This window comes from Histomonas meleagridis (assembly GCF_020186115.1).
Source record: "Histomonas meleagridis strain 2922-C6/04-10x chromosome Unknown contig_182, whole genome shotgun sequence".
Taxonomy (NCBI): domain Eukaryota; phylum Parabasalia; order Tritrichomonadida; family Dientamoebidae; genus Histomonas; species Histomonas meleagridis.
Window position 1 is genome coordinate 76,323 of NW_027150799.1, and position 23,071 is coordinate 99,393.

General features: G+C 28.9%; 9 protein-coding genes across 9 annotated transcripts; 6 read left to right on the plus strand and 3 right to left on the minus strand.

Moving 5' to 3' along the window:
• Nucleotides 1–818: 818 nt before the first annotated feature.
• On the minus strand, nucleotides 819–1,925 carry GO595_002535 (uncharacterized protein; the record flags this gene model as incomplete). Its single annotated transcript, XM_067915455.1, has 1 exon — nucleotides 819–1,925. One exon carries the CDS (start codon nucleotides 1,923–1,925, stop codon nucleotides 819–821), a length of 1,107 nt encoding a protein of 368 aa, XP_067777301.1.
• Nucleotides 1,926–3,706: 1,781 nt separating this feature from the next.
• GO595_002536 (RhoGEF domain containing protein) lies at nucleotides 3,707–5,242 on the plus strand (the record flags this gene model as incomplete). Its single annotated transcript, XM_067915457.1, has 1 exon — nucleotides 3,707–5,242. The coding sequence occupies one exon, from the start codon at nucleotides 3,707–3,709 to the stop codon at nucleotides 5,240–5,242; it is 1,536 nt and encodes a 511-aa protein (XP_067777302.1).
• Nucleotides 5,243–7,177: 1,935 nt separating this feature from the next.
• Nucleotides 7,178–8,239, plus strand: GO595_002537 (ATP-dependent protein binding protein; the record flags this gene model as incomplete). Its single annotated transcript, XM_067915458.1, has 1 exon — nucleotides 7,178–8,239. The coding sequence occupies one exon, from the start codon at nucleotides 7,178–7,180 to the stop codon at nucleotides 8,237–8,239; it is 1,062 nt and encodes a 353-aa protein (XP_067777303.1).
• A 120-nt stretch (nucleotides 8,240–8,359) lies between these two features.
• On the plus strand, nucleotides 8,360–8,743 carry GO595_002538 (uncharacterized protein; the record flags this gene model as incomplete). The annotated part of the gene is made up of 1 exon (XM_067915459.1): nucleotides 8,360–8,743. The coding sequence occupies one exon, from the start codon at nucleotides 8,360–8,362 to the stop codon at nucleotides 8,741–8,743; it is 384 nt and encodes a 127-aa protein (XP_067777304.1).
• A 160-nt stretch (nucleotides 8,744–8,903) lies between these two features.
• On the plus strand, nucleotides 8,904–9,236 carry GO595_002539 (uncharacterized protein; the record flags this gene model as incomplete). The annotated part of the gene is made up of 1 exon (XM_067915460.1): nucleotides 8,904–9,236. One exon carries the CDS (start codon nucleotides 8,904–8,906, stop codon nucleotides 9,234–9,236), a length of 333 nt encoding a protein of 110 aa, XP_067777305.1.
• A 3,524-nt stretch (nucleotides 9,237–12,760) lies between these two features.
• Nucleotides 12,761–14,719, minus strand: GO595_002540 (AMP-binding enzyme family protein; the record flags this gene model as incomplete). The annotated part of the gene is made up of 1 exon (XM_067915461.1): nucleotides 12,761–14,719. One exon carries the CDS (start codon nucleotides 14,717–14,719, stop codon nucleotides 12,761–12,763), a length of 1,959 nt encoding a protein of 652 aa, XP_067777306.1.
• Nucleotides 14,720–15,356: 637 nt separating this feature from the next.
• On the plus strand, nucleotides 15,357–16,855 carry GO595_002541 (nuclear pore complex protein; the record flags this gene model as incomplete). The annotated part of the gene is made up of 2 exons (XM_067915462.1): nucleotides 15,357–16,710; nucleotides 16,827–16,855. 2 exons carry the CDS (start codon nucleotides 15,357–15,359, stop codon nucleotides 16,853–16,855), a joined length of 1,383 nt encoding a protein of 460 aa, XP_067777307.1.
• A 3,160-nt stretch (nucleotides 16,856–20,015) lies between these two features.
• Nucleotides 20,016–20,795, plus strand: GO595_002542 (uncharacterized protein; the record flags this gene model as incomplete). The annotated part of the gene is made up of 1 exon (XM_067915463.1): nucleotides 20,016–20,795. The coding sequence occupies one exon, from the start codon at nucleotides 20,016–20,018 to the stop codon at nucleotides 20,793–20,795; it is 780 nt and encodes a 259-aa protein (XP_067777308.1).
• Nucleotides 20,796–21,160: 365 nt separating this feature from the next.
• On the minus strand, nucleotides 21,161–21,907 carry GO595_002543 (ATP-binding protein; the record flags this gene model as incomplete). The annotated part of the gene is made up of 1 exon (XM_067915464.1): nucleotides 21,161–21,907. One exon carries the CDS (start codon nucleotides 21,905–21,907, stop codon nucleotides 21,161–21,163), a length of 747 nt encoding a protein of 248 aa, XP_067777309.1.
• Nucleotides 21,908–23,071: the final 1,164 nt, after the last annotated feature.

The following is a 23,071-nucleotide window of genomic DNA, read 5'->3' on the forward strand; positions in this document are numbered from 1 at the left end:
CGTGATGAAGAAAACAGTATAAAATCCCATAAAAACTGTTATTCGCTTGGATCTTCTTGTTAACATAACTTGACAAAGCAAAGCAAATGAATTGAAATATAAACTCATGTTTTTCAAAAATTGTTTGAAACTGTTTGACACATCAAAAAAAGCTACCAAGGAAAGAACTACAGTAATTGGTATAATAAAGATAGTATGTTTTGAATCCGCAAATGTTTTTGAATTTAATGAATACTTCATTTTAACAAGTAATAAAAGTGATAATGTTACAACAAAATTGATTAAGTATAGAAAGAATGAAATATTAAAATGTGCAAATAAGGATAAAAATGATGATATGCATGAAAATAAAACATAATTTTGAGATAAACCTGCACTGGAATGAATCTTCATCACATTTAGGATAAGGATTATAAATGGCACTATATTTAGCAAGGCCATTTGATCTTCTGATTTTGTTGGGATAATCTTGAAAAGAAACCCTTTCATATTTCAAAACCGTTAAATATAAACGTCTTCAAATCGCACATTCAGCCAAACAATTTAATACAAAAAATACATATTTATAAACATTTATTCAAATACATTATTTAAAAAGAGCTCTTTTTTGGAATTTTAACATGAATATTTCATGAATTTTCCAAAAGATCTAAATATTTTATACTTCAAAATCAAGTGTGTGCTTAACTCAATTGATGAGATATGTAAATCAAAAGAGTTAAGTTACTAAATGTTATTATGTACTCCTTCCAAAAATTAATGGAATTGATTACTCATTATTATTATTTTTGTTGTTCGAGAAAAATTATTTCTTGACATCATATAATAACACTGTCCGATTGATTATATTCATCGCTTTCAAGTGGATCATCTTTTTGATTTTCGTTTAATGTCGCACTTTCATTAGAACTTTTGGCCATTTTAAGGGAATCAAGACCATAGTCATTAAGTTTTAAACTTCTTCTTGTTTTCAACTGTTGCGTTAGTAATTCAAGCATATATTTATCTGCTTTAGAATCACTTTCAATCATTTCCAATTTTTCGTTTAATGTTTTAATTGTTTCTTTTAAATTTTCGGCTTCTGTTTGCATTTCACTAATTGTATATGAAAGTCCTCTGTTTTCATCTTTTAGTTCATTAATTTGATTTTCCATTCTATTAATTTCTATTTCTTTTTGTTCCATAAATAGTTTTCTTTCATTAATATGCTCAATCAATGTATGGATATTTGTTGCTTGTTTTTCTATAACATGTTTTGACTTTTCAGCAATCCAATCTCTTTCATCTGCCTTTTGTTTAAGTATTATTGCTTCTTTTTTGAGTTCCTCAAATTCGTTTTCTTTTAATGCAAGTTTAGTTTGTAAATTTTCAACTGTCATTTCTGTGTTTTCAGCAAGAGATGATTTTTCTTCTAAAGCTAATCTTAAATTGGAGAATTTTGTTTTTAATGTTTCTAATTCAGCTTGTAATGAAGCTCGTTTTTTAGTTTCTTCGAATATTTCTGTTGAAATTGACTTTTTTTCTTCTTCGCTTTTTTGTAATTGATTTCGTAATTCTGTAATTTGCGTTTCGTAAAGTCGAAGTTTTTCGGATTGACGTGCTGATAATGCATCAATTTTATGGTTTTCGATTACTGAATCATTAAGCTTTGTTCTTAATTCTTCGATTCGAGATTCATATGTTGAAATAAGAGCTTGTTCTTTTGTTTGGAAATTTTGATCCAAATTTGATTTGGTCGTTATAAGTTTTTGCTGTTTTTCTTGAATTAACTTTTCATATTGATCTTTCATTTGTTTCTTTTCTTGTTCAAATTCCACTTTTTGGGATTCGATTTTCTGTTTTAATTCTTTTATTTGGTTATCATATTTTTGACATAATTCAGTTCGATTATTTTGTTCTGTTTCAAGTTTATTAATCATTTCCATATATTTTGACTTATATAATTGTGTTTGTTGAGATAAAAATAATTTAAGTCTGGAATCAGAAGCTGGTATTAAAGGAAGTTGAAGATGAATAATTAATGAAAAGCCTGTTACTTGTTGAAACATAAGAGTGGGTACTTTAAATTCTTGTTCATCAATAAGAACTTTTCTTGTTTTATTTTCTTTTTTAGTTATTTCCAACAATTCATAAAAGCAACGTGGAAAATCTGTAAAATCACAAAATAATTTTTGCTCTCTTTTCACTTCTTGAAACTTTTCTGGGGATATTTGGAAATCGTATAAAAATAGTGGATCGTTTTGATCAGTAATTTGAAGTTGAAATTGATCTAATTTTGTTCCTTTAGAAACTTCTTTTGTAAATAGATATGTTAACAACCTTTTTGATGTATGTCCATCCTTACTAATAATTTCAGAATTTACATCGATTCTGAATTCATTAGCATTCATTCCTACACTGCTAATAAACGTACAATGAACGTTTAGTATTGGAGAAGTAAACGGTTGCCTCCCATTTTTTTCATATATATTTTCATATATACCCAAGTTGATGTTTAATTTTTGATTATTTCATGTTGATATAATAAATATAAATATAAAATTTGGAAGAAAAACATATGATAAATTTTTTATAAATTTATAATCAGCTTCTACTTATGATTTACAAAAAACTTTAAGGATAAAATTTCCTTATTAATTTAGTAAAGAATAATTTGCAATATCAAATTTGAAATACATATCGTATATAAGTTATCAATATATTACCTTTATTAATATTGAATATTATTATAAGAAATTATCTTAATTTCATACATCGACAAGTTGATACATGTATAATGAAAATCAATTGTTAGACAATATAAAAATCTTAGTATTCCATGAAATTAGTTCCATTTTGTTACTAGCAGTGTGTATCAAAATTTTTACAGAGGTTGGGTTGAAAACAAAATTGCTCCTTAAACATTATATCATAATGATTAAATCAATAAAGAATGGTCTATTCTAAAAATTAAAATGTTTTATGTGTTGATTTTTTTATTTAAAAAAGCTTATTTATGCAATTGAAATATTTTACATATTTCATTTTTTCGATTCTTTTTATGCTTTAGTTCGTTAATACATTCTTTAGCTTCATTATTCATACATATAAACGCTGTAAATGTTTCTTTGATACTGATATTATTTTTTGTACATGTTTCAAAAAATGGCATGCCATATTTAGCAATGCTTCACCTCGAGGTGACATTCAATTGATTGTTTCTTCGAGATCGATTTTATTTCCCACAAATAATAATTGGAGCTTTACTTTAGATAATTCGTCCAATAAAATAATCTACAGATTTAGATTACCTGCGATCAACAATGGTATGTACAATGACAGAGCCATCTCCTTTATTGATATAAGAGTTACCACGCGGTGAAAAATCATATAATGATGCAGTATCAAGAATGTCAAGAAGAACATTTTGATCATAAATTGATGATGCAAGGGTACATTCATAAACATCTTCAATTTTTGGATCGCATGTAAAGAACCCATTGGAAAGTTACGGTGTTATTACATATTTACCGATACTATCTCTTGTCCATACCACAATACAAAATGCCACATGAATTATCCTCGTTCTAAGATGGCGTTTATTTTATTTGTTAACTTTACTTAATTTAATTTTCAAAGTAATTGAGCGGAACCGCTCTGTTGTAATAATATTTGCTTTTCTGACATTGATTCAAAAAGTGATTCGTTTTCATAGGCACTTTTTCAGATGCGTCTTTCTCCAACGAAAAGAGACGCTTCACCTCCTGCGAAAAGCACGATGTCATCGACACCTAATATAAATGCCCTTCTCTCAGAGCCAAGGAGGAGAATCAGAACTAACACTCGAAGAGACATTCATATGAAACCATTGATTATATTACCAGAAGATATTGAATCCACAGAAAAAAAGCACGGTACAAAATCAATTCCCAGAACCAAACCAAATTTTATTGAACCAAACCAAACATCACCTCATGGTCGACCAAGAAAAGGAACTCTTGATTCCAAATTTGCCTTCTCAACAGACGAAATCCGACGAATCAAACTTCCTATGACTGAAGTTCGTGCGTATAGAATTATAACTAGATTTATCAGAAGAGGTGTTATTCAACTCAGGTTATTGAAAGACACAAAACGTAGGAGTATTGTTCGAGAACTTATCGAAACCGAACGAAACTATGTTGATTCTCTTCAAATATGTCAAGAAGTTTATTACAAGCCATTAGATCGTTCTATATCATCCAAATCTCCACTAATAGACACTGTTTCGATTGGTAAGTTATTTGGAAATATGGATGAGATTTGTGAAGCTCATCGTAATGGTATACTCTCAGTCATGGATGAATATGCGCCACTTCTTCGTTCATCGTTTCCACCACATGAAATATACGTCAAAATCGCGAATGCTTTTACGGAGCTCCTTCCACGTTTAGGCCAACTTTACTCACAATTTTTGAGTCAAACAGAAAATTCTGATGCTCTTCTCAAAAAGTTGAACAAGAACAGAAAGTTCAACAAATTTTTGAGGGAAGCCATATTCAATCCACGTGCAAAGTGCCAGGAAATTGAGGACCTTTTGATCCTCCCCACACAAAGAATTGCCGGTTATAAACTACTTTTTGAGCGCATTCTCAAATATTTCCCATCGGACTCGAACGAATACAAAGCCTTTAATGAAGCATTAACCATGGTTCATAGTGTTGGCGAAACGATGAACGCAGAAAAGAGTGACCAGACATCGCAATCACAGCTTCTTAATATTGCTGAAAGTGTTAGCAAAATTCCACCATTTATATCTATCCTTAAACCAGGTCGAAAATTCATTGGCCAATATAGGCTTAGGTTTATTGATCCTAACAATGGTAATTTGCTTAAGCATTCCTGCATATTCTTGATGAGTGATATTTTATTAATTGCACGTAAGCATTCAGGGAAAATGTTCTCAAGAAAGTTGTTCTATATCGAAGCAGTACCACTTACTCAAGTGCGTCTATCACAGTTTCCAGTTCAAGAATTTGTCGAAAAGGCATTTGTCATCAAAACAGATACACATGAATATAACTTTTACATGAAATCGAACCATAAAAGGAACGAGTTCTTGAGCAACGTGAAGAAACAAAAGAAAGAAATAGTCGACAAGGTCCGGAAGCAAACGCAAGAAGGATTCGAGTACATGGTGAACATATTCCAGCAAATAGCGGCGATGTATGATAGCCCTAAGCCGGCGCGATCGCGGGAGAAAGCGCTTGAGTCTCTTGAATAGTACATGTATTTAATAAAAAAAGAAATGTAAATTGAATACGTTTGCACATTTTTTAATGAAATAAACAATTGAGAAATTCTTTGGGTTTTAATCAAAACAAAGTTTTAGACTCAGCATAAAATTTGTTGTGTTACAAGCACTTGTTTAATGTAATGAAATACAATGTATATGAATGTGTTCACATGGTTGTGTAAGTTTATTGCTTATAACATTTGATAGAGTATCATGTTTAATTTTTTTATGAAGATTTATTCTATCTACAAGAAATCACTATCATAGCCAAGTACATAATCAACTATTAATAGCAAATGTTTAAAATATTTAATATTATTAATGAAAAGAAGAAAAATACATAGGATAATTATAAATTATTGATTAGTCATTGAATTCATATTATCTTAAAAGAGAAAATGCTGCAGTTCGATATATCATTTTGAAGAAATATATAATTTTTTCTAAAAAATTAATGCACTTAAACAAGCTATTAAACGAGGAAATCTTGAAATCATTCATTTAAGGGAACAAAACCATTCAACATTTGAAAAAATATGTTAAACAAATAATATCATTTTTTTCAATAATTTAATGAAAACAAAATTAAAGCAATTAATAACAAAAAAGCATTAGGATATTAATTTATTTCACATATTTATGTTAGAATTCTATCATTTTTTGTGGGATAATGGAATGTAAATCAATAATGAAATTACGAAATTCATTATGAACACTCATGATGAAAACCTCAAAAGGTCATTCATAAATTGTTAAATTATTTATTGAACAAGAAGGAAATGATTAATTCCGCATTAACGCGCTATTTGAATAATTTAAATAAATATTTTTAATTTTTTTGATTTAATGTTTATTTAAATTATTTAATGTTTCAAAAAAAAAATATTGGGGATTTTTCGGTATATTATATAAAGAAATTGTTTGGAATACCAGAAATTTCATTGTTCTTGTTCTTTTTTAATTATCACAGGTAATAAGACACTTTTGAGTAAATTATTTACAAAGCCCTCGTGCGTTGTAAAGAATGAACAACAGCTTTTGGTGGGGAAAATTCAATAAAATGCATTCAAAAAGTGAAATTCAATGGATCCGAACAAATTATCGTCTGTAATTTGTATTAAATTTATATCGTTGTATAAATAGGATTACAAATAGAAATATCTTATAATAAAATCGTTAACAGTTAGTTATTTGCATGCAAGCATTACAAAAATCATTATAATAAATATATTTAAAATATAAAATATTATTGTTTGAAAAAATTTTACAAAATTTTCATGAAAATAACCATATTAGAATCTAACTAATACGTTTAATCGCTGTGAAGCATGAATGAATAAGCAAGGAATACAAATGAATTTAAGCATTTTTTATCAATTTATATTTAAACTCATAAATTCGATAAACAATTAATCTATTTATTTTATTGTCACAAGATCACAAAGTAACACATAAAATCATTATATTGCCTATAAATATTCAATAGATCAAACTATTTGATCAAAAACATCGTACAGTAAAAAGTGACATAAACACATTGTTTCTTTGATACACATCCTTTGTGTTTGATATTGCCATCGAAAACTTCGTGTCCCTCCTTTATTTTCAGATCTCTATATAGAACTATTTATATTGAATATTGAAGAAAAGGTTCCACCACAATCATAATATATAGAAAATTGAAATAACTCTAAGAAATATCATTCTTGGGAAAATTGTGGCCACCAAAGCCTTTAGAACTTTTGAATTAAATTAACCGTATCGTGTTTACAACCAATTCAAATAGGTTATATTGAAAAAGCACGAACGATCAGTGTTTTCTGAATGAAAAATTAGGGTTGATAGATTTCTTTTGAACAAACACGGTGTTTCAATCTAAATGGTTTAAAATTGAATCGACTCAGAAAAGGTGTTATCCTCAAAATGCTGTTTGTAAAATTCCGTGAAATTACTTTCCCGATTGCCTGCAATCTCGAAGAAAATGTATTCCAACTTAAAGCAAGGATTCAAGAGGAAATGCTCGTAGCTTCAGATCTACAATTATTGGTATTTCGTGGAAAACAATTAAATAATCAAGAAGTCTTGTCAAAAATAGGTATCTGTGAGAAATCAACAGTATATATGTTAACCAGAAAATCAGCTTCGGTGGTCAACGTTATCTTCAATAACGATTATTCTTTCAAAATTCTTATTAATCTTACAAGCCCAATTTCACAGATAAGACGAATGATATCAAACAAAACACAGCTAAAAGCAGAACAGCTTAAAATATCATTTAAAGGGAAAAACATCAATTCAAATGACTTTTCATTATCATATTTCGGAATTCAAAACGAAGACACATTAACATGCGAAATAGTTAACACCCCAAGAAGGAGAGAAAAGCCTGCTGAGCTTGTACGAAAGCTTGCCGTATTGTTAGCTCAAATTCAAGAAGGCAAAACAAACAAACAAAGAGAACTCATAGAACAAATAACAGAACTCATCAACAATAGAACATTAGAATCATTTGCATTGATTGATTCATTTGCTCAACAATTGATATCAGATGCAACTAGGATTATAAACCTCTTTGAAACAGATTGCATCGATGTGAATGTTACAATTGCAACAATGAATGATGTAGTGTACTCTCAGATCGAATCCAACAACGAAGGAATGAGAATTTTTGAAAGTATTCATAACCTTAAAAAGGATCAAAGCATTTCTCTTTTCGAAGAGGCACCTCTAAAGACGAATCTTGACTACGAACCACAGATATCTACAACACCTCTTCCTTGTTGTACTCGAGATCCATACATGCGAATTGTTTTTCCAAAGCTTCTCGACCCAAATTCTTATGATTCTATTCAAGCTCGTTTTTCTCATGAGATTGAAGAACTTAAGAAAATGGGATTTAAAGATGAAAAAGTGATAATTATGGCTCTTCGTGAGACATCTGGAAATATCTCAGAAGCGCTTAAAAAGCTCAACGGAAGATTGTAAAGTATATTTTTAAAAATAAGATTTTTTTTTGGCAACATTACAAACGGTTTTTCATCGACCAAATTCAAAAACCGTGGAAATTTTGCAGTTTTATATAAACTTCGCAAAAATCCAAATTGCATGAGCTTCGATGTCGGCGGACTTATAAGCGCAGTTGTCTTTGTTATTGTCATTATAGTGATCAGTGTCGCATGTAGAAAATGCTGCGGCCATTGTAAACCTCAAAAATCATCCTCCTCATCATCATCAAAATCAAAGCATAATGTACCACAATATTATCCTCAACCAAATGATTACAATGGTGGTGAAGGAGCATATGCTAATTATCCTCCACCAACGCAACCACAACCTGTTGCTCCATATCCTCAACCCAACCCATACTATTCTCAACCAGTACCAAATTACACAGAAGAAAATGAAAAATATGAACAAGCATATGTACCACAATATAATCCTTATGCAAATGTTCAAGAAGATGATCTTCCAGGTCCATCCCAAGTATGATTAAAACCTTTTAACGTAGTAATCATTTTTTTCATAAACCATTCAAAAATGTTGATGAAATTCAATCGTTTACCGGTGTTCAAAAAATTTGACTTAAAAACCTCCTTTTCACAAACAACGAAATTTTTGACCGTTTGTTTAGGAACTCTTTGCCAGTTTTATGGACGACATTGTCGGTGTAATCATTTGGGTTATATGCGCCGTGATTTTCATCATTATATTTGTTTATGCATGTAGAAAGAGTGGGAAGTGTAATTTTGAATGTTGTGAAGTTTCTTCCTCATCTTCATCTTCATCATCTTCCAAATCACATAAAAATACTCCGTACGCGCCCCAAGTTGTACAGAATGACCAACCTGGCTATGATTATTACCAACCCCCAAACGTATCACAACCATATTATGACCAAAATATAAATTATGAACAAGCATACATACCACAATATACGCCATATGAAGGTGTTCAAGATGACTTACCAGGACCAATGCAATAAATCCGAGTTATTCTCTCTTACGATATTAATAAAGCCAATTATTAAATCGGTTTTTTCTTGTGACGATATTTTTGACTACAAAACTGCTTTTGTACATTGAAAAATAACATTAAAAAAAAAGCGATAAACATTCAAATTCCACATTCAAATTTCAGTTTTGAATTCATACAAAACTCCGATAGAAATGGACAATTCAGTTTTATCACCTTTCTGTCAAACATATCTTTTTAAAAAATATTATCATAAATATATATATTTTTATTCACATGCATTTTCATCTGTTAATGATTCCAAGATATTTGATGCCAAAATCCTAATTTTTTCATTTTCATGTTCAGATAATTGTGCTATTGAATTAAATGTATCTTCATTAATTAATTCGATTTTATTATTATTTACAACTACTTGTATAATCTCTAAAACGTTAAAAATGGTTTCAACACTTGTGCTTTCTAACATTATTAAACATTCCTCAAATATATCTTCATACGAAACAAACAACTCAACATTATGCATAACTAATTCTTTAAACACTCGCACAGCTGCACCTTTTAACTCAAAGCCTCCATTAATAATAAAATGATGTATTAGTTCAAACATTTTTTGTTGCTCAAATTCATTAACCGAATTTGGAACATTATGTAATATGTTTTTAATGACCCAACATGAACACATGGCATTTCTTTCTTCGCTTTTAGATATCTCAGCTAAAATTGGAAGAATTCCGGCTTCGAAAAATGTTGCAGCCTCATTAGGAAATTGTGTTCGACATGCTAAAAATTTTAAAAATAAATGGGAAAAAGGTGGATTTTGTGACTCAAATTGAAGAAAAATATCTAAAAATTTTTTGACATAATCAATTTTGAGAAATTCAACATCTTCAGAATTGGTACTCTCACTCACAAAAAGAAGTAGCTTAATCCCAATGAAAATTAGGTCGGTTTCCATAAAGAGAAATTTACCAACACAACGAATTAAATTTAGATCAGATGGTGGAAAATCGAAATTAGGTGTACAAATATTGGAGATTATTGAAGATGGAATCTTGACGTTGAGTTTTGATAAGATTAAAGATGATAAATCTATAATTAATGGTGATGATATAAGATATTTTCGGCATTCATCGGAATCTTTAGAAACGCGGCGGAGGCATTTAAGTGATAACTCTTGACATATAGGATTAGTGTGAAAAATACATTTCTTTAAAAGACGGAAAATTGATGTATTAAGAATATTGACACAAACATAAGTTTCTAGGGAAAGGAAATGAAAGAGAACTATTAGGTATGATTCTAAATCTTTAATTTCTTCAATATCATCAAGAAATTTTGAAAAAACAAAAAAAAAGTTACGCGAACAAAGATGCTTAGCATACTGCGGGCTAATGTCATCGATTTTATCAGAGTTCTTAGCAAGTTTATGAATTCCATGAAATGGATCTTGCATAAAAATGTCAATTAATGACTTAACGGAAGAGTCTGTGTATTCAAATTCTTCCTCTTCATTACCTGTAATTCTTTTAAATTTTGTAGACCTTGGTTTTCTTATGTTTGTTTTGAAGCCAGGATTGAGGCTCATTTCCAAGACGACGAACGTTAAATTACATTAAGTCATAATTCTTTATCTATTAAAATATGATCTAAATTGGAAGCAACAATATGTACTTAAACTCAAAAAAAGCATTAGTTGGAAGCGAAAATGTTTTTTAAAATATTTATTAGGATAACAGAAAATTAAATCATATTTTGTTTACGATTTCATGAAATTCTATAAAATTAATAATTTTTTGATGTTTATGCATTAAAGGATTTATCATAACCATTTATCTTCTTCACCTTTAACTGAAGCTTGAACAATATCATCAATTTTTGTTTCTTGTTCAAATCCTTCTTCTAATACTTTTGCATTATCATTTAAAGAATTATTTTTCGATTTGGCATGACGAATCATAAAGATAATCATTCCGATAAGCAGGAATATTATGACAAAACTTGCACAACTTACCGCAATCACTGTTGTTTTTGAAAAACTGAAAGGATCATTTTTGTTTAATGGTTCATCATAGTTTACGATTAAATATGAATAATAACTTACATAAGTCGAAAATCGGAGAACAGTATATAAATAAGTTATAAATTTAGTAGGAATATAACTTAACTTTTGTTTAGAATTAGTGATACTAAATGTATTAATAAATGATGTATATAAAAAACTTAAGATTCTGTTATTGAAAGTGTATGTGTTATAGACAATGTGTACGCATTATTAGATAATGAATATATATTACTATTTATATGTGTTTCTGATATCAATTTTGTTCTTGAAGTCATGGATGTCTTTGTAATTGGAGTTATTTTTGATATTGTCAATGTATTAGATGTTGTTTTTGAAAGTGTTGATGTATTTAATAAAGAAAATGTATGATTAGGTGTTATAATAGTATATGTGGGCATGAATGTTTTTGTTAGCGTAAGTGTAGTTGGCGATATAAATGTATTTGTTAAAATTGGTGTGTTTGGTGGAATAAATGTATATGAGAGGCATTCTTGAAGAGTTGCTGTAGTAACATTAAGATAACCGAATGTTTTATTTTTATAAATAGATGTTACCATAACATCTAGAATTTTAATAGATTTTAATTCCCAACATTGATCAAATGAATTATTTCCAATTGTTAAAATTCCATTTTCTAAATTTATTGTATTTAAGTTTTTACAATGAGCAAATGAATAATCTCCAATTTCTTGAATTGTTTCACAAAGACAAACTGTTGAAAGACATTTCCAATTCATGAACTCACTTGTTCCTATTGAAGTAACACCTTTTGATACAATAAGATGATATGCAAGATTTTTATAATCTTGTATTTCTCTACCATCAATTTTTGTTATTGTAAGAGTTTTAGAATGGGAATTCCATGTATATGAAAATGAATGCACTAAAAAAATAGAATAACTTAAAGGGGGAAAACTTATTTGTTAGTTCAATTTTACTTTTCTTATTTAACGAATAAATAAAAGAGAAAAGTAAAACAATCATTAAGTAAATTAAAATATCATTTATGAAGAAGAATTGATTGAAATCATTTGGTAAAGTAATATTACTAATTATTATAAGAAATAGCATAAAAATGGATCAGTATTATTTATTATGATATAAAAAAAACTTTTTAATAGAATATGTAAATTTACATAATTAAATGTTCATTAACAAAATTTCACAAGAAAAATTTTGTACAAGTAGAAATATTTTCATCTTTAGATAATTTGAATACAATATTTTCCATCTATTTTACGAAATATTGAAAAAAAATCAAATTTTATTTATATAATTATAGAGACAATTTCTGACAAATAGGACAAATGATTGAACATGAAAGCACTAACTAAGTTCCAATATTTCTAATTTCAACATTTTCATCAATTTTTATGCATGAAAAGAGTAATAAATTTTAATTTTATACATAAAACATTTTAAGACATTAAATTCCATTTGAGTAACGACAAAATATTTGAGTGAAATATTTATTTTTTCTTATCAATTTCATCATATAATTCGTCTATTTGTTTCTTATACATATCTCCGACCTTTTTCCTCCTTAATTTGAACGTCGGTGTCAACAAGTCATTTTCGACTGTCCATTCCTTTGTATCGACGTGAATTGCCTTCACGTATTGGTATCCGAACAATTTATGTCTTTTACCGCACTCGTTCATTTGCTTCATAATTTCCGCATTCAGTTCTTTTGACTTACAAATTTCTTCATATTCGCTATTGTTTGTAATTTGTCTTCCGACGAATTTCTCGACTTCTTTCTTTTCTGGTATCACAACTCCTACCAAACAAGTACGTGAAGAATCCCCATAAACGAATATTTGATGTATCAAATTCGCTTCTTCGAAAACTTGGGTAACAAATTCAGCAGCAACGTATTCACCTTGCGCTAACTTAAATATCGATCGCATCCTATCGACGACCTTTAAGTATCCATGTTCATCCCATTTACCCACGTCACCAGTATGAATCATTGTATGATTTTCATCGTAGAACAAATTATTTGTGGCTTCAACATCATATAAATATCCACTACTTAAACATTGGCCGCCCATTAATATCTCGCCGCATTCAGGATCATCATAATCATCAATGGGCTCAAGTTTGATTTCGACATTCTTAAGTGGGCCGCCAACTGTTCCCGGATAACAAAACTTGATGTTATATGGCGTACAAACATTACCTGAACCACCTTCCGTTAACCCATAGCCTGTTCGTACTGGTACACCTGTTGCAACTTGTAATACTTCATGAACTGTTGGATCTAATGCAGCGGCACCAATGATGAATTGCTCAATGCATCCGCCCATTAATTTGTTGATGTTATTAAACACTAAAGCATCAAATGGAAAGGTCGGTAAGTCATGATTAATGCAGAAGCGCTTCGCATACCAACAGCCCCAAAAGATGTAACGCTTGATGCGTGACTCTTTGAGCTTTTGCATAATGACATCATAGATACGATATAAAACACGGGGAACTGCAGCTAAGACTGTGGGCTTTAAGATGGTCATATCTTCCGTGAGATGTGTTACATTGCCACTGACAAAACCGATTTTGCCACCTGCATATGCAACAATTGCAACGGCACATCGCTCAAAAACATGGGCTAAGGGTAGATAGGACACATAACGGGCATTGTTGGGATCGATCTCAATCATATCTGTGGCTGCTAAATAGTTACTGACACATGCGCGATGTGATATGACAACACCTTTTGGATTACCTGTGGTGCCTGATGAGTAACAAACAAAGTGGGGGGTCTCTGGATCAAAGTCTGGGAATGGAGCAATGGATTTTTTACCAAGTTCACAGATGTCATTAAATGTATATACTGATATGTTCATTTCTTGAGTCTCTGAACGAACTTGGGATATGATAGAGTCATCAATAAGAATAATGTTGGTAACAAATGCTTTGTCATTGCGTAATGCATCAAGAAGTTTACGTGCATTTTGTGATGAAACCAAAATAGTTGTCATTTGGGAATGGCGAATAAGATACTGTACAGAATCAACACCTAAGGTATCATAAAGAGATACTATTACATATCCATATAAAGCTGATGCATTTATTGCATGTATCCATTCATATGTATTAGGTGCATAAACACCAAGCATAGAACCTACTTTGATTCCTAATTGGAGAAGTCCAGAACCGAAATTAATTGTGATTTCTTTACATTCACGATATGTCTTGAATTTGAATTCTGGTGCATATTTATTTTCTCCAATCAATTCACGATGACCAAGATAGGGTCTATCAAGATGAAGATCGAAATTACGAAGTGTAAGTTCTTTCATTGTTGGATATTCAGGTGGATTACGAAAAGAACCATCTGGAAAATCAGGATGGTATCTTTTTGAGAAAGGTGAATCTTCTTCCCCACGGGCAATAACTGCTACAGGACAGCTACTTTGGCTTCCCATGATAAAATGGTATGGCCAGTTTTCACTTCATTTTTCTATTATGGGGAGTTCTGTATTCAAATTTTAATTTTGTTAAAATGAAAATATCTTTTTATTAAAATAATATCACGAAAAAATTATTTGTGGCAAAAGAGTAAAATAAATTTTTAATATGAAAATTTAATTTAATATTTAAAATATTCAGTATATAATCACTTGAACGAATTAAAAAATAATGTTTGGTCGAATGTTTAATGTGAAATCTATTGAAAACTTCGAACATGACAATGGGCTTTGGTCACAATTTTTATTAGCCGATAAAAAAAAATGTAACACAAAAGGACTTATGACTATTTCTACATAACAAAAACCATTAAAAATTTATTCATCTTGTGTCTTTAAAAATCTTTTTATATCAGATATTTATAGAAGAAAAAAAACTAATGTTAAATTTAAACAGTTTCTTTAAAGTCAAAATATTGATAAAAATAAAATAATATTTTACTAACTGATCATTATTAATATGAATATTTATTAGCATTTTTTCCGAATTAATGTTTTCGAAATTAATTGGCAAATATATTTTCATTTAATGTTTTTTGACAACTTTTTTACAACATACATTTAACGGTCTATATAAGATAGACACTTTTTTCGCATGAACAAAGGTGATCCAACTAAAGTCGACCCAGAAACATCATTTTTCAAAGCATACCAAACAACAGAGATCACATCAGATGTTCTTGTGAAATCAGTTGAAGAAGCACGTCAAACAATTTCGCATGTAACAAATGTAACAACATCATATGTAATTTCTGATTTATACAATCCAAAACTTATTACATTTTCAATATTTACTCATCATGTTTTCACTACCACAATTCGTGATCGAGAATCTCAATCTTTTTATGAAGCCATATTATCAGTTGCAAAATTTTTAGGATATTTAGATCAAATGTACATAAAAGGACAAGAAATAAAACCATTTATTGATAGAGTTCAAGAAGTTTTATATGATAAATGGAATGATTGTGTAAGATGTCCAATATTACAAGATGTAATGAAAGCAGGATTTGCGTTAGTTGCAGATGACACAGATATGATAACTCGTAGTTTCACATCAAAAACAATTAGATTTATTTCTGACATTATCTTACTTCAAAGTTCACTTACCCAATCAATTGTATTTCAACATGTATTAGAAATATTTGGTCGAATATTTGCTATCATACCAGTAACCAATCATATGAACATTATATCTTCATTTATCGATGAAGAAAAAGTCAAAACACAAACCGAGGCAAAACATAACAATGATGGTGCTCCACTTCAACCATTTCTTCGACTTATTCGTAATGTATCAGGTCTTCAAAATGGCATTGATTTTGCTGTTGACTTTTTCCAAAAAGGTAAAACCCTTTTGCTGAATGTTACTAACTACATATCACCATCACTTTATTGTACCTTTTTACAAACTTTTTCATGTTTAATCAAAAGTGAAGAATTGGCAAATAACGTTCTCCAACTTTTTGAAGAGAGCGAATCTTTTTCAGATGTAGTCAATCTTAAACGTTTTATAAGTGCCATAAACGGTCACGCCAAAGATTTATCATCTCATCGAGTCGGTCAACAATTATTATCAGATGAAGAATCATATGGTCTTGAAGCTGTTATTCAATTACTAATGGCCATTTCATATCATTCAAAGGAATATCGTCGGAGATTATTTGCAACCGAGAAAATCGTTAATTCTTTTTTCTTATTAATATCATCACCAATACCAGCATCTCTTAAAGCCAAATGTTTTGATATCTTATCCGTATTATCAATTGAACCCAAACAATGTGATGAAATCTACAAAATCTTTTCATCAACGCAAATCCTAACTCGAGACAATGTAGAATCAGGCAGAGGTGGCATTATATCCGAAATTGAAGAAATCGAATCAGAAGAACATTTATATCCATTAACGCGGTCATTTATCCGATTCCTTTCGTCACTTTTCAAGTATAGTACTGAACCCATTAATTGTCGGTTATATCATCAATTTCTCTTTGAACAATGTTTTATGAAAATTCGAGAAAAGATATTTCAACATTTTAATGAGAAATGGTCTATTTTATCTGAGATTACACAATGTTGGACGAATATGTCTAATGACAAACATAAAAACAATCAATGTTTATATCATTCTGCATATTGTGATTCCAAGTTTTTACAAGAATATATTAATTTCTTATTAGAAGATGAGAATCCACAAGAATGTATTTTAACAATATTTCGTTTATTTTTAATCTTTGCTGATAAAGAGAAACAATTTAATGAAGAAAACAATGATATTACTGATCAATCATTATATGTTTCTATTGCTAATCGAATTTCATGGTCATCAGGAGCATTAGTAAAGATCATACAATGTATTGCATCACATGACAAAGATTTACAAATCTGTTCAATCCGATTAGCAAAATATTTAGGAGTAACAATACCAAATTTATCACAAGTAGTGTTCACTAAATCTAAAGCAAGAGCAATCTCAACATTTAAGAAGATAATACAACGAAATGAAGAAGAAGTTGAAAACGAACTCAACATTCGGAACTCGATTTTAGATTTCTTAATATCATTAGGTTCTAATTCATATTTCTTACAATATATTTGTGATTATAATTTATCTGATGTACCTAAATCATTAAAGACTTCAACATTAGATAAAGGAATATTACCAATTATTATTGAGAAATTAATTATACGTGAAACAATAACAAAATTTAAAGAATTTGCATCGAATTCATTAAAGTTATTATTAATGATTTGTGATAATTCTTTAACATCTTCAGCTTTAATTAATCTTTTACGTTCTTCTAATTATAAATTCTTTGAGAAATTATTATATTCTTTTCAAGGAATTAATTCATCGAAAGTTGCAATCGGTTTATTATTACAATTAATTGCAAGAGAAACTATCGATGGAATGGAAAACTCTTCAAGTGGTACAACAATTCAAACATTTAAAATTCTTTTTGGTTTAAATAATTTCGAAGATCAACAACGACGTGTTATATTAATATATGATTTTCTAGATCAAATCAATAGTGACATTGAATCACAATTTATTTCTATAGGCATTGCACAAACAATTATTGCATATTGTAGTAATAATTATATAAATAAGTTAAATATTGAATCATATGAATTAATATTTTCTAAATTCATATATAATATCCTTAATAAAATTATAACTATTTATGATTCAAAAACTAATTTACATTTAACACAATCAATTTCATTCATTTCAACATTTTTATTAAAGAATAAATCATTTGATAATATTGAATCCAAATATTTAAATGTCATTTTCGAAAATACTATTTGCGCAATCCAAAAGATGAATCAATTACAATATCATGAATCGAAACTTGGGTTATATAATGTTATTTTATGTTGTTGTTATTATAATGATGAACATAATAATTGTTTAAAGGATTTATATATAAACTTTGAACGATCATTAATTGATATTATGATAAATGATTTAAATTCAAGTATATTAATTATTCGATCAATGATCTTTACAGTAGCAGAAGCATTAATTCCTATTTCAAGTGAAGAATTAATGAATAATTTCATTGTTAAATCTTTGAATATATTTTCTTCTTCATGGGAATTATTTGATAATGATTATGAATTAGGTTATTTATTAATAATATCACAATTAAGTTTTTATTTACGTCTTTTAACTTATGAAGAAATTCAATATTCAAATGTAATGTTAGAGAATAATTTATTCGAAGGGTTAACAAACCAAAGTTTTTGGTGTTTAATCGAAGAAAGATTTAGTACATCATCGAATTCATTAATTAGTAATTCATGTTTGAAAATCGCTTCTCGAATTTTAAAGATATTATTAGTATTAACTATGAAATATTCATTCGAAAATGAACAATTTAATGAATTGTTATATAACTTCTTCGATGAAAATCATGTTCGATTTTACGCAGTTTTGGATTATAGAGGAACATTAACAATAGAGGCATTAAAGGTAATTAGGGATTTGTGGTCGCTAATTAAAATGGCCGAATATATAATGTATAATGATAAGTTTAGATTCAGCAAAAAAGAAGACGAAATGAAGCAGGCGTACGTGGAGCACTATGATAAAATTATAACGCCACAGATTAGAGAGAAATACCCAAATAATCACGAGCCAACAACACCAAAAACAATGAGAAACGCAGAAGAAGTTTTGACGCAAATCGCAAACTTATTTTAATAAACATTATAAAATTTTTAAGTTTTGTTGTCATTATAATATTTAATTTGTATTACGAATGAGTTAAATTATATCAAATTAATGTATACGTTTTAATCGAAATAAATTATATTCCATTAAATTACTCACTTCGGGATATTTTAATAAAAATTATGAAAGTTAGATTTTACAGTAGCAACTATAAAAATTTATGAAAGGCACTTGTATATGAAAAATGTATGCACATTCTTCAAAAAAACAATTTCGGAATAAACTGGTTCCAACAAAGGTACAATAGGTGATTAACCGACGAAATTTGTGAATGAATCCATTTTTATATTCCTTTATTTTTGAAAATTTGGACGAATGTACCAAATGAGATCCTTGGGATAAAAACTCTGATATTTTTTGAATATCATTTATTTTATTATTACTATGAGGGTGTTTTACAGTTGTCTTGAAGCAAGGAACAATTGTTCATGATCTGATATTCAGTATTTTCTTTCATTCAATATTTTATTCCTATTTATCTGATACAAAATGGTACAATTTTCTTCGATTTTATGTTAGGGGAATTTTTATAATAAAAGCTTAAACCATACAACAATTTAATGGAAACGACGTTTATTTCCTGGGGAAATAACGTTAACATATGCCCTGTACGTCACTTTTACTATTTCACCATTGAAAAAGTTTATATCATGTAAAACATTCAAACGGGAAATGTGATATGAAAATCTCATCAAAAAAATTTTTTCATCAATGCAAAGAAAGTTAAGAAATGCAATTGTTGAAAGTGAAAATGAACTAAAAACATTAAAAGAATCACTTGCAAGGACAAGGGAACTTATTTTTCAAATTGTTAATCAGCCATCTAAATTAAATATTAATTTTAAAAAAACATTGAAAGAATTTCAAATTGATGCACATAATCTTTGTAAAATTCTTGGTGTATCATCTGAAACAGAATTTCAAGAAGCAATTGATGCGATCAGTTCACAAAAAGAAGCAGAAATTGAGATCATATCAAAAGAAATTAAAATATTATCCGACAAACTAGCTAAAATGAAAGCTGATGCTGCTTCTCGTACAAAAGATAATCTTGATCTGAATCATAATCGTTTGCAAATCAAAAAAGATTTATTAAACATTTTAAATCAGATAAAACAAATGAAACTAGAAGTTCAAAAACAAAGAAATGCAATCGAGAAGAGAATACAAGATACAAAAGAAAGAATCAAGAAATTACTCCAAAATGCATTTGAAGAAGGATCCAAGATTCTAACTGAAAAACAAAAGCAAGTTAACAAACAACAAGCAGAGTTAAATAGAATGAACCAAGAAATGCAAGAAACTATGCAAAACTTAAAAACTAATATTGATAGAATTGAGAAGAAATTTCTTAGTTCTCCAGATGAAAGTCCTCAAGATCCCAACAAATTACTCATTGACATTGATGCTCTTGCTGATGGAAAAATCGAACCGAAGAATTTGACGCAGGAATTCAATTTGAAATTGAATGATTTTGAAATAAGAATTGATAAGACAATTCAAAAAGTTATAGAAACCTCCGAAACCATTCAAAAAGACGAAGAATTTGAGAAATTGAAAAGAGCGATACAGCGACAATACCAAATTAAAGAAAACTTTAAAATGCTTTTGAGAATAGGAAGGAAAGCAGCGCTAACACAAGGCATTCTCAAGAAAATGACGGCAATGTCAATGGAAACTTCAAAAATAATTACACAACAAATTCAATTAGAAAACACAAATCCTGGTGCAAAAGTCGCAGATACAAATCTAACATTTCCAGAAATGCGAAAAGCAATTATTGCAATGAAATAAATAAACTGTTTTATATATCTGCAGATATATTTTCAATTTCTTTGTTTGCTAAATTAAATTATTTGGTCATTAATTTTATTCCAAACAGTTCATTAAATTAAAATGCGGATAATTTCAGTCAAATTGATAATTATAAAATATAATTTGAACAAATATAGGAAATTACAAAAAAGCACATTGGTAATTTAGCACAATTAATGATTTCTTAGTGTACATAAAGATTTTCCTGAAATGTTGTGCAATCAAATGACGTTATAAATTGAATCAATAACACATAACGCCATTGTAACGAACGAAAAATCCTCAGTAAGTTTGTGCCAGATTTATAAAGTGAATTAAGTTATCAAAAGAATTTTTTGATTTTATTAATTAGAAATAATCTTCAAAACAACAGGCTCGAAGTAAGGTAAAATAATTACACTTGCTTTACCTCCATCAAAGTCAGCTGCTGCTTGTGGCAAAAATGGAATTTTAGACAATATAGGAATTCCTAATTCATTACTCATTTGGACAGCAGCGTCGTTTTCTTGTAGATCTGTTAATTCCCCACAACAGGGGCATACAACACCACAAAAGTTTTCTACGATCCCATCAATTGTTACACCCAATGTTTGACATAGATTGATTTCTTTACGAACATCTGCAACAGATAACACATTTGGTGTTGTCACTATAATCGTTGAAAAGACTACGCCACTCTGTTTTAACATATCAATTGTTGATAAATGTTCATCACTTGTTCCGGGTGGCATATCAACAATAATGACTTTAGAATTCCACTCAATCAAATTAAAGAAGGTTTGGATCATTGAACTCTTTCTTGGGCCACGCCAAATAACTGCATCATTTGGGTTTGCAAGAAGGAGACCTAATGAAACAATTTCTATATTGGAAGATTTACATGGAATCATTTTGTTATTAACACTCTTGATTTTTTCATTCTGTACTCCAAAAATTGTTGGAATTGATGGACCTGTTAAATCTAAGTCAAGAAGTCCCACACTTTCAATTTTTTGTGAAAGTAAGCGAGCAATATTGGCAGCGACCGTAGATTTGCCAACACCGCCCTTGCCACTCATTACAATAACGAACTTTGGGCGATTTGTTTCCATGAAAAGTATCCGAACAAACCTTCTGAAAAATATCGTATGTGAAGTGATGAAATGAGTTGTGAAAGTACATATTCTTGAAATGGTTTTTTAACTTTATGATGATTAAAATAAATAAAAAATCCTATCACAAACTATCGTTCATTAAGAAGACAAATTTGTACAACTTTGGAAATTACAAAATTAATATTAATAACAATTTATTTATAGTATATTAACGCTTTGTAATGAAAAAGATTCATTCATTTCGCTAGTTTCTGAAATTGAATCAATTGGTTTCTTTGTTAGTTCCATAACAGCCATATGTTGTGATGCTATCAATCCTCTTAATTTCTTTAAGTTATTTTCTTTATCATCAAATAGATCTTTGAGTACATTAATCAATTGATGAATATGTTTGATTTGATCAAAAATCGATAATTGTGAAAAAGGCACAATATTTTCATTATCAATTGGAAATTGTATTAAATCATCTCTTATTTCACTTAATAAAGTTAATGTCTGTGGTTGAAGAGAAAAAGAATCAACAGTTTGCTCCATCGTCAACAGCGGTTTCTGCATTGAAAATTCAATTGAGTTTAAACCAAAGTTTTCAAAAACTGTTTTAAGCTTTGAAAAAATATCCGTTATAAACCGATAAGGATTTGATGCATTTTTTACAAGAATTTGCAGATATGAATGGAAAGAATTTATTTGTTTTTCATAATTAGTAATTTTATTCTTGTAATTTTCATCATTTTGTTTGATTTGAAGAAGTTTATTTGATTGTATAAGATCTTTCTTTAGATGATTATTTTCTATTTTTTGTGTATTTATTTGATTTTCTAATTCCGAAATTTGTTGTTTTTGTTCATTATCTTTAATTTTTATTTGGTTTTCTATTTTTTTGATTTTTATTCTGTATTGAAGAATTTGTTTCTCTTTTGATTTAATTTTTTCCATCAATTTGTTTTCTTTTATTTCATATTCATTTAACTTATTTTGAAGTTCAGCAATTTTAATTTTATAAGAATTTATTGTTTCTTCATTTGCTATTAATTTTTCTTTTTCCTTTAACATTTTTTCTGTATTGAATAAGTTCATTGTCATTTCATTGATTTTATTTTCGAGAAATTCTTTCGTTTGCTTTTTTTCTTCTTCAATTTCATTTATTTTTTCCTTTAATTT